The 16,105-nt window shown below is 38.8% G+C and overlaps 1 protein-coding gene across 1 annotated transcript in view; it reads right to left on the bottom strand.

The window, feature by feature from the left end:
• Positions 1–16,105, bottom strand: part of LOC126249639 (Down syndrome cell adhesion molecule-like protein Dscam2) — a 152,804-nt gene that overhangs the window by 72,560 nt on the left and 64,139 nt on the right. Inside the window, exon 5 of the mRNA XM_049951316.1 lies at positions 15,093–15,278. Within this exon, the coding sequence (XP_049807273.1) occupies positions 15,093–15,278 (186 nt within the window). The remainder of the gene's footprint in view (positions 1–15,092; positions 15,279–16,105) is intronic.

Raw genomic sequence — 16,105 nt, 5'->3', positions numbered from 1 at the left:
TATTAAACTGATAGTTCGGTAATTTTCACATCTGTCAACACCTGCTTTCTTTGGGATTGGAATTATTATATTCTTCTTGAAGTCTGAGGGTATTTCACCTGTCTCATACATCTTGCTCACCAGATGGTAGAATTTTGTCAGCACTGGCTCTCCCAAGGCCGTCAGTAGTTCTAATGGAATATTGCCTACTCCCGGGGCCTTGTTTCGACTCAGGTCTTTCAGTGCTCTGTCAAACTCTTCACACAGTATCGTATCTTCCATTTCATCTTCATCTACATCTCTTCCATTTCCATAATATTGTCCTCAAGTACATCGCTCTTGTATAGACCCTCTATGTACTCCCTTCAACTTTCTGCTTTCCCTTCTTTGCTTACAAGGGAACCTCCCCATCGCACCCCCCTCAGATTTAGTTATAAGTTGGCACAGTGGATAGGCCTTGAAAAACTGAACACAGATCAATTGAGAAAACAGGAAGAAGTTGTGTGGAACTATAAAAAAATAAGCAAAATATAAAAACTGAGTAGTCCATGCGAACATAGGCAACATCATGGATAATTTGAGCTCAGGAGCGCCGTGGTCCCGTTGTTAGCGTGAGCAGCTGCGGAACGAGAGGTCCTTGGTTCAAGTCTCCCCTCGAGTGAAAAATTTCTCTTTATTTTCGCGAAGTTATGATCTGTCCATTTGTTCATCGACGTCTCTGTTCACTGTAATAAGTTTACTGTCTGTGTTTTGCGACTGCACCGCAAAACCGTGCGATTAGTAGACGAAAGGACGTGCCTCTCCAATGGGAACCACACAAGTTCTTCCTGTTTTCTCGATTGATCTGTGTTCAGTTTTTCAAGGTCTATCCACTGTGGCAACTTATAACTAAATCTGAGGGGTGTGCGATGGGGAGGTTCCCTTGTTAGAACTGGATTTCCATCTGAGCTCTTGATATTCATGCAAGTGGCTCTCTTTTCTCCAAAGGTCTCTTTAATTTTCCTGTAGGCAGTATCTATCTTGCCCCTAGTGATATAAGCCTCTACATCCTTACACTTGTCCTCTAGCCATCCCTGCTTAGCCATTTTGCACTTCCTATCGATCTCATTTTTGAGACGTTTGTATTCCTTTTTGCCTGCTTCATTTACTGCATTTTTATATTTTCTTCTTTCATCAATTAAATTCAATATTTCTTCTGTTACCCAAGGATTTATACTAGCCCTCATCTTTTTACCTACTTGATCCTCTGCTGCCTTCACTACTTCATCCCTCAGAGCTACCCATTCTTCTTCCACTGTATTTATTTCCCCCATTCCTGCCATTTGTTCCCTTATGCTCTCCCTGAAACTCTGTACAACCTCTGGTTTAGTCAGTTTATCCAGGTTCCATCTCCTTAAATTCCCACCTTTTTGCAATTTCTTCAGTTTTAATCTACAGTTCATAACCAATAGATTGCGGTCAGAGTCCACATCTACCCCTGGAAATGTCTTACAATTTAAAATCTGGTTCCTAAATCTCTGTCTTACCATTATATAATCTATCTGAAACCTCCTAATATCTCCAGGGTTCTTCTTTCATGACTCTTGAACCAAGTGTTAGCTATGATTAAGTTATGCTCTGTGCAAAATTCTACCAGGCGGCTTCCTCTTTCATTTCTTAGCCCCAATCCATATTCACCTACTACGTTTCCTTCTCTTCCTTTTCCTACAGTCGAATTCCAGTCACCCATGAATATTAAATTTTCGTCTCCCTTCACTACCTGAATAATTTCTTTTATGTCATCACACATTTCATAAATTTATTCGTCATCTGCAGAGCTAGTTGGTATATAAACTTGTACTATTGTAGCAGGCATGGGCTTCATGTCTATCTTGGCCACAATAATGCGTTCACTATGCTGTTTGTAGTAGCTTACCTACACTCCTATTTTTTTTATTCATTATTAAAACTACTCCTGCATTACCCCTATTTGATTTTGTATTTATAATCCTGTATTCACCTGACCAAAAGTCTTGTTCCTCCTGCCACCGAACTTCACAATTCCCACTATATATAACTTTAACCTATCCATTTCCCTTTTTAAATTTTCTAACCTACCTGCCCGATTAAGGGATCTGACATTCCACGCTCCGATCCGTAGAATGTCAGTTTTCTTTCTCCTGATAACGACGTCCTCTTGAGTAGTCCCCACCTGGAGATCCGAATGGGGGACTATTTTACCTCCAGAATATTTTACCCAAGAGGCCACCATCATCATTTAATCATACAGTAAAGCTGCATGCCCTCGGGAAAAATTACGGCTGTAGTTTCCCCTTGCTTTCAGCCGTTCGCAGTACCACAACAGCAAGGCCGTTTTGGTTAGTGTTGCAAGGCCAGATCAGTCAATCATCCAGACTGTTGCCCCTGCAACTACTGAAAAGGCTGCTGCCCCTCTTCAGGAACCACACATTTGTCTGGCCTCTCAACAGATACTCCTCCGATGTGGTTGCACCTACGGTATGGCTACCTGTATCATTGAGGCACGCATGCCTTCCCACCAACGGCAAGGTCCATGGTTCATGGGGGAGATGTCAAATTAAAATGTATGTTCATATGGTCTTGATCGAAAAAATATATCTCCCATGAAATTTAGAAATATTAGAATGAAAGAAACAGAAGACATTATATTATTACTAAAAATTAAAAATTCGGTGGGTTGGGATGGGATACCTATGAAAGTGATTAAATCAGTGTACAAAATAGTAAGTACTCCACTAGCTGAATTAATCAACAAATCATTTGAAGAAGGTTGTTTTCCAGAATAATTAAAATACACAGAAATAAAACCACTTTTTAAGAAAGGGTCAAGAGAAGATATGAGGAATTATTGTCCTATCTCCCTCCTTCCAGTGCTGTCAAAAATTTTTGAGAAAGTAGCTGCTATCCAAATCCAAAACTTTATTGTACCACAGGGGATTATTTTGTGCAATCAGTTTGGCTTCCAGCAAGGGAAAAATACAACAGATGCCATAAATAATTTCACAGAAAAAATTTGCACAGCTCTAGACAAAAACAATAAAGTAGCCGGAATTTTCTGCGCTCTGACAAAGGTTTTTGATTCTGTAAATCATTCCTTGCTAATCCAAAAACTAGAAAAATATGGGATTAAGGGTGCAGTACTTCAATGGCTTACTTCTTACTTATCTAATAGAAAACAAAGAACAAACATCTCTTCAAATGGTACAAACTACCATTCACACTGGAAGACAATAACACAGGGTGTCCCACAAGGTTCGGTCGTCGGTCCAATTCTCTTTCTATTGTATGTCAATCACTTACCATTAAACATAAATTCACCATCCGTTCTGTTAGCTGATGACACATCTGTCTTGATATGAGCGAAGAAATGAGAGTCATTGGTATGTTAGACAGGCTAGAGTCATGGTTCCAGTTAAATGGTCTGAAGCTTAACATATCAAAAACAAACTTGATTCAATTCAGAACCAAACAGCCAAAAGACCAGGAAATTAGTATAAATCATAAAAGTGAAGAATGAACAGAAGTGCATTCTGCCAAATTTCTAGGTCTGCACCTTGATAAGAATTTAAACTGGAACACACATATTGAGTATCTGTACAGCAAACTGCGTAGCTTTGCATATGGCATGGATATATTATCAAGTACTATTAACATGTCGACTCGCAAAGTAGCATATCTAAGTTACTTTGAATCAGTGATAAGATACGGCATCATTTTCTGGGGCAGCTCCAATAATATATCTTGTGTACTGAAGCTCCAGAAGAAAATTATCAGAAATATGTGCACTGCACAGCAAAGAGAATCATGTCATCCATTGTTACAGAAACTAAAAATTTTGACTGTCCCCTTCCTATACATATACGAGCTAATGATATTTTTACACAACAAACCAGAATTGTTAATTAAAAACCAATTTGATCATCCACACAGTACAAGGAATAAAGATAATTTTATGCTTCCTGCCCATAGATTGAAATTATATGCTCAGACCCCATAATATATGGGCATGAAAGTCTACAACAAACTTAAAGGCAAAAACATTCTAAACATGGAACTAGGGATACTAAAAAAAGAAGTTACATGAAATTCTTATACTCAAATGTTATTACTCATTAGAAGAGTTCATGGAAGATGAATTGATAATTTGAGCAGAATCCAACTGCAAATCAGCATTATATTGTGAAAAAAAATTGTCCATTATCAAGAAAGATATTTACCTATGCTGGAAAATAAGAAAGTATAGATACTGCTACATAGACTAAATATAGTTTTAAAAATTAATATTAGATTCTAGTTTGTAATTTTTGACGTGTCTCATGTACCATAATCACATGATTTGTAAGTGTATGTTATGAGACTAATAAATCACAATTCACAATTCTGTGTGGGCATGACAAGTAACCAACTGTCTACTTGCATGAACAGCTATCATCAAACTGTGTCAAACTGCAGACTTATCAATCCCGTTGCTGAACATGTAGTGTGCTACAAACCACAATAAATTGACTTCAATAGCTGCTTCACTATGTGGGCCATTTGAATACTCCCTGCCAGCACAAGTTTCCCTCATCTACAAAAATGGGAATTGTCTCTCCAACATATCCTCCAGTCTTACAATCACCCTGGCTAAGCCTTCATTAACCTGTTATCAATGTATCACCTTAGCTTCTCCCTTCTGTCTAAACCAGTCCTCCATTCAGACCAAGCACTGCCTTTCTCCAACACTCTTCCCCCCATTACCCTATTGTGGTCTGTCTCTCTCTCTCTCTCTCTCTCTCTCTCTCTCTCTCTCTCTCTCTCTCTCTCTCTCTCTCTCCCCCTCCCTCTTTTTCTCTTTCTCTTTCCCTATCTCTTCCCTCCCCCCCCCCCCCTGCTCCAACTGCTCTCCCCTTCTATTCTCCCTCTTCATCTTCACTTATCTCTCCTTTTCTGCATTCATTTTTCCTCCCTCACTCTTCCCCCTCTCAGTCATCCTACATCTGTTTTTGCTGTACCCTCTGTATTTTTTTCATTTTGTTGTGCAGCAGCAGTCGTTGTACCTCTTTTCACATCTACACTCCTTGTGTCCTTCCATACCTCCTCCACACCTCCAGTCAGCTCAGCCACTTGCTTTCAAGAATCAAGTATCAATAGGCAGTCTTGTCATGGCCACGGGAGTGTGTGTTTGTGTGTGTGTTTGTACAGTTATGTGTGTGAATGTGTTTACTTTTGCTAGAAAAGGAGCTAGTGTTCAAAAGCTTCTGTAAATGTTTTTTTTTCTGTTACTTGTTTCTGCACTCCACACATCGACAGACTATAGATGATTGGCTTCATTTCCCAGCAGAAAGTATAGCTGATCTGTGTTAAATCAACTTGCAGATATTCAACATCCAATACTGACGGATCCTTTGCACCTTGGTGTGAAGTACCCCTGCATAATTAGACAAACTGCCACAACTGCTGGGCTGAAGGTAAGTTGCCTTCCTACAAGCAGCATGCCCTAGTATACCTTCACCCTCCCTAGTCCTTTTTCATTTCCATAGTAAAGTGATGGATTGGGTGACTGGAGTTGAGATGCTGCAAAAACATTTGCATGTTTTCACTTCTGTGAGGTCACATAACCAAGATATCATCAACATACCTAACATGTACAAAAATAGCATCAACTTCACATACTCAAGTCTCTTTCTTGAAAATTGTTGACAAAAAGATATAAAAATATTAGAGAAATCAGATGACGGGATTTCTCACAGTCACAGTGTCAGTCTATTCAAAGAATGGGTCAATAAATGAGAAACATGTAGAATGTAATATAGAATGCAATGACTTAGTCAGTTCATTTCTGAAAATGTGGTTAGCCACAATGAATTAGTCAGCACAACATGGCAACTTACTGATACATCAGAACTATTAAGACCCAGTTCCTGCAAATGATGTAAAAAAAATTAACCAAATGAATCATTTGTTGTTCACAGTTACCAACTAGAACCATCAGTAGCGTAGCAAATGCTAATCAACAAGATCTATCGGAGCACCTGCATTGCTAAAAGTGCATCAGAAAGTTACACACTCATTATGGATTTTGCATTTATCTCAGGAAGAAATGTAGGGTTAGAAGTAAGTCTCTTTACACATTTTTTTTCAAGTAGATGTTATCATGGATATTGTTTTCTTTTCTTTGTTACCATTTAGGTGGATTAGTACTGAGTCTGCAGTAAGTTGGGTTCCCTGCATATTTTAAATATAGCCTTGTTGATCCAGCATAACTGTTGCATTGCCCTTGCCAGTGGCCAGCACAGCTGTGGTAGGGTCCTTTTCAAGAGAATGCAGAACTGATATCTCTGCCACTAAGATATTGCTATTGGTTGGATGTGTCATGCTCAGAACTTGGCATGTTATCCTGTGTAATTCCTTTACAGTGTAACATGATAATTCAACAACTGTCTACTTAAATATGTAACAAATTCAATGATTCACAAATTTATATTAAGGATCACAAGCAGGACATGTTCTTTTTTGAATCATCAAAAAGACAGGGAGATTATCTGTTGAAAGGTTGGTGTTGTTTTATGGTTTTACTTGGCCAAATTCTTACGAGCTACTCAAAATTTCTATGTTGTGGGAAAAAAGGACTTAGTGTTAACATTGCTTACCTCTGTGAGGGAAAAAACATATTTGTGTATGCAATAACTAGATAAGTTCTGCAATAGAATACTCAGATTACTAAATGCTCTTTCATTTTCAGTGTGATGTACTTTTGAATGCATTATTGCCAACCTTTCAGAGCATGGCATTGATTACTAAACATGTTAATCGTTTTAATTCTCAGGTCACCAACCATATTAAGCAAAGAACTGGCATAGCTCTTGTCTGTGAGATTTCATTGTTCCACCCACTGGATTATTTTTACTATCAGGAAATTTTGATCACTTAATTTAAAGATTGCTTCAACCATCTTGGTATTTATTTTGAGATTGGTTAGATAGTCTCACCTTTGACCAATTTGATAGTGAATTTTATTGTGTAACTGTTCAACAATCATTGAAATTTGAATTTTTATATGATTGGATACACTGAACAACAACATATCAATGTTTAGTGGTTAATGTCTCAGTGAAACCAAGATAACAAAGCTTTATACATGTCAGGGGAAAATTTTAATGTGACTCTCATGTGTTTTTCCTTTTTTTAGTCCAATCTAACAGGTAATTTTTAAATTACCTTGGGATGCTGCAGAGGAAGTTAAAAGGTGATCAAAGCAGGTACTGAACAAGACACATCTTGTCAAGAGAAATATTATCAGTCCTGAAGGGTTTACTTCTCCTTTCTATTAAATAAGACCATGACACAGCTGTTATACCCAGTGATGAAGATAATTACACAGTTCTGGAGGACTGGCAGGAATGCTATCAAAAGAAGCAGTACTACTAGATGACTAGTCTAATCACAGACTCAATGCTGATTAAACTAAACATGTGTGTGTGTGTTTTTTTTTTTTTTTGGGGGGGGGGGGGGAGTATTACCCTCTTCAAAGCATCTAAAAACGAGTTTTTTCCAGTTCTGTTAAAGATGCAAATGAAAAATAAGATCACAAACATGTAGCGAAAAGAGATAGGGAGAGGGGAGGGGATGATTGCAGTCATCATCCTCATCATCAATATACATAGTATGATAATCTTGGATTCACAAGTAACTGAGTTAACAGTTCAAATTCTGGTGAAAGTAGAAATTTTCTTCAGTGGAAGGTGCCTGGAAGAGGGAGAACTGTGATGAAGAAAATGCTCTATCTTTGATGAAATTAGAAACCACTCCACAAGAATCTGTGGGAAATGGACACTGCTAATTCACCGCTTCCCATTGGAAACAAATATTAAACCTGATGGCAGCATAGCATTCTTCAAGTGGAGGAATCTTTAAGTTTTTAGCACATTTCATATTCACTTTTTCTGAGACTGTGATGTTTACACTGAATACGATCTATGCAACACACTATTAAAAACATATATCCATCATTATAACTTACAGGTTATCAATACAGTTATTGACATCTGATACATTAAGCTAAATGATTAGAGTGACTATGCAGACTTTCCTGGTTTATTAATAGATGAAATTCTTGTTGGGTCTTCAGCCGGATCAATCTGTCATCTGTGTACAATATTTCCATGGTCCACCTGGCTGCCATCATCAGATGAGAAAAGTTAAGTCACTTTTGCCGATAACTGATTCAAACTGTGAATGACAGAACTTTTAAATGCAGTGAATCTATGAAAGCATATGTGCTAAGGTAATGCACAAGTGCTTAATTTTTACTGCTGCCCCCTGGAACAAGAAGAGTTGCAGCCTCTCAAATGGTGAATACTGTCAAAAAAGATATATCTTTAAAAGTTGTTACTCATAACTAGCCAAGTCAGATATTGTTGTTTCTTCATATTTGATAAAATAGGATTCCAGGCTTTACTTAGTTGTATCCTTTACCACAGTTAATATTATCTGTTAGTCTGATTTTGACAGATTCTTTTAAAACACAATTCCAGTAAAGTAAGGCATTTGCAACCACTTGTGTCTCATGTATAGAATCCTTCACCCCTCTGTAAGACAGTGCTCCCCACTGCAGATTTGTCAGGTTCTAATAATCACATATGGCAATGATGTTCAACACATCTGTCACTGATGGTACAAACAATTTGGTCAATGTATATTTTACCACACTTACATGGTAAAATACAGATTTACCAAATTATTCATGCCATCAGTGGCAGAAGTGTTGAACACCATCACCATATGTAATTATTGCAACCGACAAATCAGTGGTGGCTGAACACTCTTTTACAGAGGGACGTAGGATGCTATACAGTGAGACACAAGTGGTTGCAAAAGCCTTGCATTACTGGGATTGTGTTTTAAGAGAATCTGTCGAAATCAGACTAACAGTTAACTATGATAATGGACACCGGCTAAGTAAAATTTGGAATCCTGTTTTATCAGATATGGAGAAACAACAGCATCTGAATTGGCCAGCTATGAGTGGAAAATTTTTAACATTATATCTTTCTTTGATAGTATTCACCACTGAATGTGCTGTAACTCTTCTTCTACATCTACATCTACATCTACATTTACATCCATGCTCCACAAGCCACCTGATGGTGTGTGGCGTAGGGTACTTTGAGTACCTGTATCGGTTCTCCCTTCTATTCCAGTCTCGTATTGTTCGTGGAAAGAAAGATTGTCGGTGTGCCTCTGTGTGGGCTCTAATCTCTCTGATTTTATCCTCTTGGTCTCTTCGCGAAATATATGTAGGAGGGAGCAATATACTGCTTGACTCCTCGATGAAGGTATGTTTGCAAAACTTCAACAAAAGCCCGTGCCGAGCTAATGAGCATCTCTCCTGCAGAGTCTTCCACTGGAGTTTATCGGTCATCTCCGTAACACTTTCGCGATTACAAAATGATCCTATAATGAAGCGTGCTGCTCTAGGGTATGGATCCTACACTGGTGAGCAATATTCATGCAATGGGCGAACAAGTGTACTGTAACTTACTTCCTTTGTTTTCAGATTGCATTTCCTTAGGATTCTTCCAATGAATCTCAGTCTGGCATCTGTTTTGCTGATGATCAACTTTATATGATCATTCCATTTTAAATCACTCCTAATGCCTACTCCCAGATAATTTATGGAATTAACTGCTTCCAGTTGCTAACCTGCTATATTGTAGCTAAATGATAAACGATCTTTCTTTCTATGTATTCACAGCACATTACACTTGTTCACATTGATTCAATTGCCATTCCATGCACCATGCATCAATTCATTGCAGATCCTCCTGCATTTCAGTACAATTTTCCATTGTTACAACCTCTCGATATACTACAGCATCATCTGCAAAAATCCTCAGTGAACTTCTGATGTTACCCACAAGGTCATTTATATATATTGTGAATAGCAACGGTCCTACAACATGCCCCTGTGGCATACCTGAAATCACTCGTACTTTGGAAGACTTCTCTCCATTGAGAATGACATGCTGCGATCTGTTATCTAAGAACTCTTCAACCCAGTCACACAACTAGTCTGATAGTCCATATGCTCTTACTTTGTTCATTAAACAACTGTGGGGAACTGTATTGAATGCCTTGCGGATGTCAAGAAACACGGCATCTACCTAGGAACCCATATCTATGGCCCTCTGATAGATAATGCAAGCTGGGTTTCACACGATCGTCTTTTTCGAAACCCATGCTGATTCCTACAAAGTAGATTTCTAGTCTCCAGAAAAGTCATTGTACTGGAACATAATAAATGTTCCAAAATTCTACAACTGATCAACGTTAGAGATATAGGTCTATAGCTCTGCACATCTCTTAGACGTCCCTTCTTGAAAATGGGGATGACCTGTGCCCCTTTCCAATCCTTTGGAACGCTATGCTCTTCTAGACACCTACGGTACACCACTGCAAGAAGGGGGGCAAGTTTCTTCACATACTCTGTGTAAAATTGAACTGGTATCCCATCAGGTCCAGCAGCCTTTCCTCTTTTGAGCGATTTTAATTGTTTTTATATCCCTCTGTCATCTATTTCGATATCTACCATTTTGTCATCTGTGCAACAATCTACAATCTAGAGAAGGAACTACAGTGCAGTCTTCCTCTGTGAAACAGCTTTGGAAAAAGACATTTAGTATTTTGGCCTTTAGTCTGTCATCCTCTGTTTCAGTACCATTTTGGTCACAGAGTGTCTGGACATCTTGTTTTTATCCACCTACCTCTTTGACATAAGACCAAAATTTCTTAGGATTTTCTGCCAAGTCTGTACATAGAACTTTACTTTTGAATTCATTGAATGCCTCTCACATAGCCCTCCTCACATTACATTTTGCTTTGCTTGTGCCATGAGGCAGCAGCAATGATTAAGCACTTGTGCATTACCTTAGCACATATGCTTTTGTGTTTTTGCTGCATTTAAGGATTCTGTCGTTCATGGTTTGAATCAGTTATCAGCGAGAGCAGATTAGCTTTTCTCATCTGGTAGCCAAGTGGACCATGGAAATATTGTGTGCAGATGACAGTTTGATCTAGCTGAATACCCAACAAGAACTTGATTTGAATAAGATCAGAGGATTTCAGTGACAAACATTTTCACACCTTCAAACTTAAAACAGAATCTATTAAATAAACTCTAATTTTCAAAATAAAAGTTAAAAAGAGGAGAAACTAAGTAGTTACCATAACACAGTTAGAATAATTAATTGTGCATTATCATGAAGCTAAGGGGCCACAGACACATAATGTGAAGAGAAAATGCTGCTCTCAGTGGTCAGCACGCAAATCATCATCCCAGTTCAAGACAAAAGTGTATCTAGTAATACATATTTCTGCTAATAGGTTTAATAGAAATGTGGTTTAAAAAATGAAGTTCTGACAATGCTGTAATTGCATATAGCATGGCCAAGAACAGGTAGAATGAAGTCTGCCCTGTGCTGTAGCTGTCCCATTAGCTCAGCAAGATGAGGCAATGCTGTGGGGAATGGATACACAGACTTGTCAATGTTTGAGTTGCGTTCACATGATTTTATTTATTTTATTTTATTTTATTTTATTTTATTTTTTATTTTATTTTTTATTTTTTTAGTTAAAGCTTCAAATAGTATTCAATTTACATCTTCACGGTGCAGTGTCTTATGCATTTTTTTCTGTTATTGTTACCATTATTTAAACATTGAAACATAACATGAACTTCTGACAGACAGAAACGACCACTTTGTTTCATCCACGACACAAATAAAGCCAAAAGAAAATAGTAGTGCATACAGTAACATCATCCATATCCACTGAGGTACAAAAAACACAATAGGTAGGCTGCACTAGAACATACATTATGCTATCCACAATAATTCCATACTGTATATTTGAAATCCAGGCTTCTCTTCACAGAACTGATATGTTCACATATGAGCAAAGTTCATTTTAGAGCAGGCTCATCCAAGAATTGCGCCCGGCGGGCGCGCCTGAGCTCCGCAGGCGCAAGGCAGTGTAGTTTAGCGCCCCGTCCACGACCGTCTGTTGCTAGTGTCAGCATAGGAGTGAGAGAGAGAGAGAGAGAGAGAGAGAGAGAGAGAGAGAGAGAGAGAGAGAGAGAGAGAGAGAGATAGCTGCAGAGTGAGTGAGACCACACTGCACTGCTCTGAGCTGGACTGTCCCACAGTCTGATCCAACGTTAACAAAATATTCTATTTTAGAAATAGTTTCATGTAAGGGATATAGTGTCTCATTCTTACTGTTAGTAGTTACAAATAAATATTTTTTGTTATACTTCATGCTACAGCTTTTTGTATCCCTTTTCAGAGTTAAGAAATCGGATCCTTGGTCTGCTGTTTTGTACGTAATAATTTTAACTGACCAAGTTAGAAAACTTATTAAAATTGAAATAAGGTTATACAGCTCTTTAATTCTAACAGTCAACATTGTCAAAGAAGACAATTAACATTTTACATGTTTTTCTTTTTCGAGGAAACAATTTTGTCTAGGTTTGGTACAATATTCCGTGAGATTGCTAACCTCAAAGAATTAGTCAAATTTTTATTTCCAAGTAATGAACGGTTCTTAGTTTTAGCAAGCTTTAAAAGAGAGAAAAAGCGCTCACAAATATATGTAGAACCAAACAATGAGAGAAATTTTGCCGCATGCTTGTGCAAAAGAGGATATTTCTCTCGTGGAAGACATCTGTAAAAGTCATCCAAAGTTTTACACATAAGAAAGTGGTTCTTCAGGCGGATATCGCACTGCAGGTCAATCAGCTCTAGTTGAAATACATGTGAGACGTCCTCTGCCTGAAGGGAAAACGGGCAAAAAATATATATATAAGGCCGGTTGAAGCTCACTTATCTCCAAAAATCTGTTTTCAAACGGTCCTTTCATTTCAAAAAGGTATTTATTTCACCCCTCAAGGAGAAAAACCATTGAAGCACCTTTCCTCTGCTCAGCCATCACACTTCGGTGTGGTAGGGGTTGTCTGGGTATTCCGCTTCGATATCAGCCAGAAATTCTTTAAATTGGAGATGTGTGAGTCCATGCGATCAAAGATAATTAACCGTTCGAAGAACTGTATCCGTGACATTTTTTATGTTGACAATCTTCACACAAAGTGCCTCCTGGTATATCAGACAATGGACTGCCATGAATAAGGAACAGCCGACTTCAGCCCTTTTTGACCTGACGTAACCCAGGAATTCAGTTCGTATCCCTCGTAGCGCAGGGGCTCCATCCATTGCTATGCTGGTCAGGCGTTCCCATTTTAAACCCATTGACTCTAACCCGTTTTCATGGCTAGAGAAATATCCAAACCCGTGGTTGTGTCTTATAATGGTATAAGGTCGAGAGGCGTCGCAGGCAGTCGGGCGGTCTGCATGGCCAGCTAAGCGACATGGCTCGGCCACTGCGCCAACATACGAATTCGCCCGGGGCGCTGGCCGCGGGCGATCGCTGGTGCTTGTGCCCCAGGGGCACCGTTTGGACCAGCCTGTTTTAGAGAACATGTTCAGAGCAACTGCCTTGCATTTGTAAAAACCTGACCACTCACTGGATCATAATTTACTGGGTCCTATGCAATACACCTGCATCAACCAGTGCCAAAAAAGCAGCAAGCATGTGATATTTTAGGTCATGTACACCCATAAATAAAAATCTAGTGGATTAAGGTCCATGGAATTTAGAGATCAGAACATTTGACCTCCATGACCAATCCATTTCCCTGGAAACAATTCATTTAAATAGTTACCCACATTCATTCTAAAGTGTGGTGTTGCACCAGCATTCTGAAATGACAGCTGTTGCCTAACCACAATATTTATAAAATGTTCATTATCTTCCACTTGGCAAAAAAGCCATTCACAAACTGTATTCATGAAATGTGGTCTTTTGTCCACTGGTGTTGAGTTAATGCGTAATGATATGTATGCAATTCTTCATCGTGCAACACATCAACAACCAGTCTGATATATCTGGAACTGCCCTACAATATAACGGGTACTTCACATAGATGATTGGTGAATAGTTTCAAAAATCATGTTCTCTGTGTGTGGAGTACATCTAGTCCTTGGACAATCTCTGTCCATTACTTGTGGATGAAGATTATTGGTTTCCAGAAGCCATTGTTCCAGGCACTGAAAAATATTCTTATTGGGATGGTTCCTTTAAGAGTACAGTGCAGTATATGCATGAGCAGAAGCATCAGCATCAGCAGTCTGGTTAATGGATGCATGCAGCACCAAAAGCATATTAATGTTTTCATCATTTGTGCACTCCATTGGGATGCTGCCCTACTCGAACTTGACAGGGCCAATTATGACTGTGCACTGTCCAGTTGGTAGACACATGCATGCAGTTTAATAGATTTGATTGTCATGTGGTGGCTATTGTCAAGTGGCAAAATGATGACCTGCTTATAAATAGCAAGAACTAGGGAATGGACATCTAAAAAATAAAAAAAAAGAACCTGGTGAGAATTTGAACCATAGCTCCATGGTGGATGGGGGTTTGATGTCCCAGCAGCTATGACAGTTGGTATGGTAGTGGCAGTGATACATGTTCCTCTGTACACTCCAATGTGCTGCACTATGTGACAGTGTTGCCATCTCCTCGTTTTCATGCATGTGTTTTTAAAATGCATCTGATCTGATTTTGCTAAATAAACTTTTGTCTTGAATTTGGATGAAGAATTGCATGCTGACCTCCAAGTGCAGCATATTTTCATCATCTTGTATATTTGTTTAAGGAAAGAAATCTGTAATCTTGCATGGGAAATGTTGTACAAACTGAAGCTGCAGTAGTCTCATTGATAAAGCGAAAGATAAGGGGCAGTCAATTGAAAATGAGACACATTGAAAACAAGTAATTAGCATAATAAATTTATGAACACATACGGCAATTACATTTCAAATAATAAAGAATTTACTTACTTTTTTCCATCTGTATTGGTTTCATTTGAGTGCCCCTTGTATTTCATAATATTTCTTTCACATTTTAATTTAATTCAACTATTGTAATACTTTAACTACAGTTTAAAACTTGTGTGCAATGATTTTTGTATATTGATGTGCGATTATAGCATCATTTACCTGAACCCTGAGTAAATGCAGTGATTGTAGATGTTGGCTCACTGTGCCGAAGCTGACTGAATGCCTCAAGATAAAAGTAATACTTTGTGCCACATTGCAGATGGTTAAGTGTAAAACCAGTCTCCTCTGCCTTTAATTTGATTTTTTCCCATTCTCCAAATTCCCTCTTGTAATATAAATAATGGCCTGGAAAACATTACACAAAAAATACACAGTTTACTGTTCACAATAAAAAATTATTTTTAACATTACTTACACGTCTGTACTAAATAAATGCAGAAAGGTCAATGAGCCATGCTCTCCTTCCTCTGGTGCATCGCCAAAGGGGGTCACGGTGCTTAGTGTGTGATCGCTGGTGGCTTTCAGTGAGAGAAAGGATGTAATAGCATACGGGCAATTTGTGGTAGGTGGCCTGCATGGATGGCCGCGTTTTGTGAGCGGGATTGTGTTGTATGGTGAGCTGTTTTGAGGTGGGAAGACACGCCTTGTTGCGGTTTGTGTTGCGACTCATTCAGAGGGGCAGTGAGGCGATGTGCCTGGAGGCATGATGTTCTGCCATTTGTATTATCAATTTCCTGGCTTCTTGTGATATGATTGCTCTTTCCTTATACATTGCACCTCCTCCCCCCCCCCCCCCCCCCCCACACACACACACACTCTTAAAGAGGTTGTGGTGGTTTAAACTGTGGCTGTTGTTGTGTGAAACTGTGGCCGTTGGTATTCAAAGCTGTCTCACACAGACTAGCCTCTTGGTTGCTAGTATGTGCCGGTTGTTTGCTAATTAATTTGCTGCCCACAAGGTTGTACCAGCGAGATTGCCTCCTGGTAGAGCGACGCTCACTGTTTGACAGTTCGAATCTGCCTGTGGTCGCGTGTGTGTGTTCACTGTTAACTGGTAGATTATCAACTTGATCAGCAAGTTTGCATCTTACGGATTCATGTGATGGCTTTCTTGTAGTGTTCCTCAAATTTTCCTGTTGTTGAATGACAATTTGCTTAACAGCAAGCAAAAA

The sequence above is a fragment of the Schistocerca nitens genome, chromosome 3, assembly GCF_023898315.1.
Source record: "Schistocerca nitens isolate TAMUIC-IGC-003100 chromosome 3, iqSchNite1.1, whole genome shotgun sequence".
In the NCBI taxonomy this organism is placed as follows: Eukaryota; Metazoa; Arthropoda; class Insecta; order Orthoptera; family Acrididae; genus Schistocerca; species Schistocerca nitens.
This window is presented reverse-complemented; position numbering and strand designations above follow the sequence as displayed.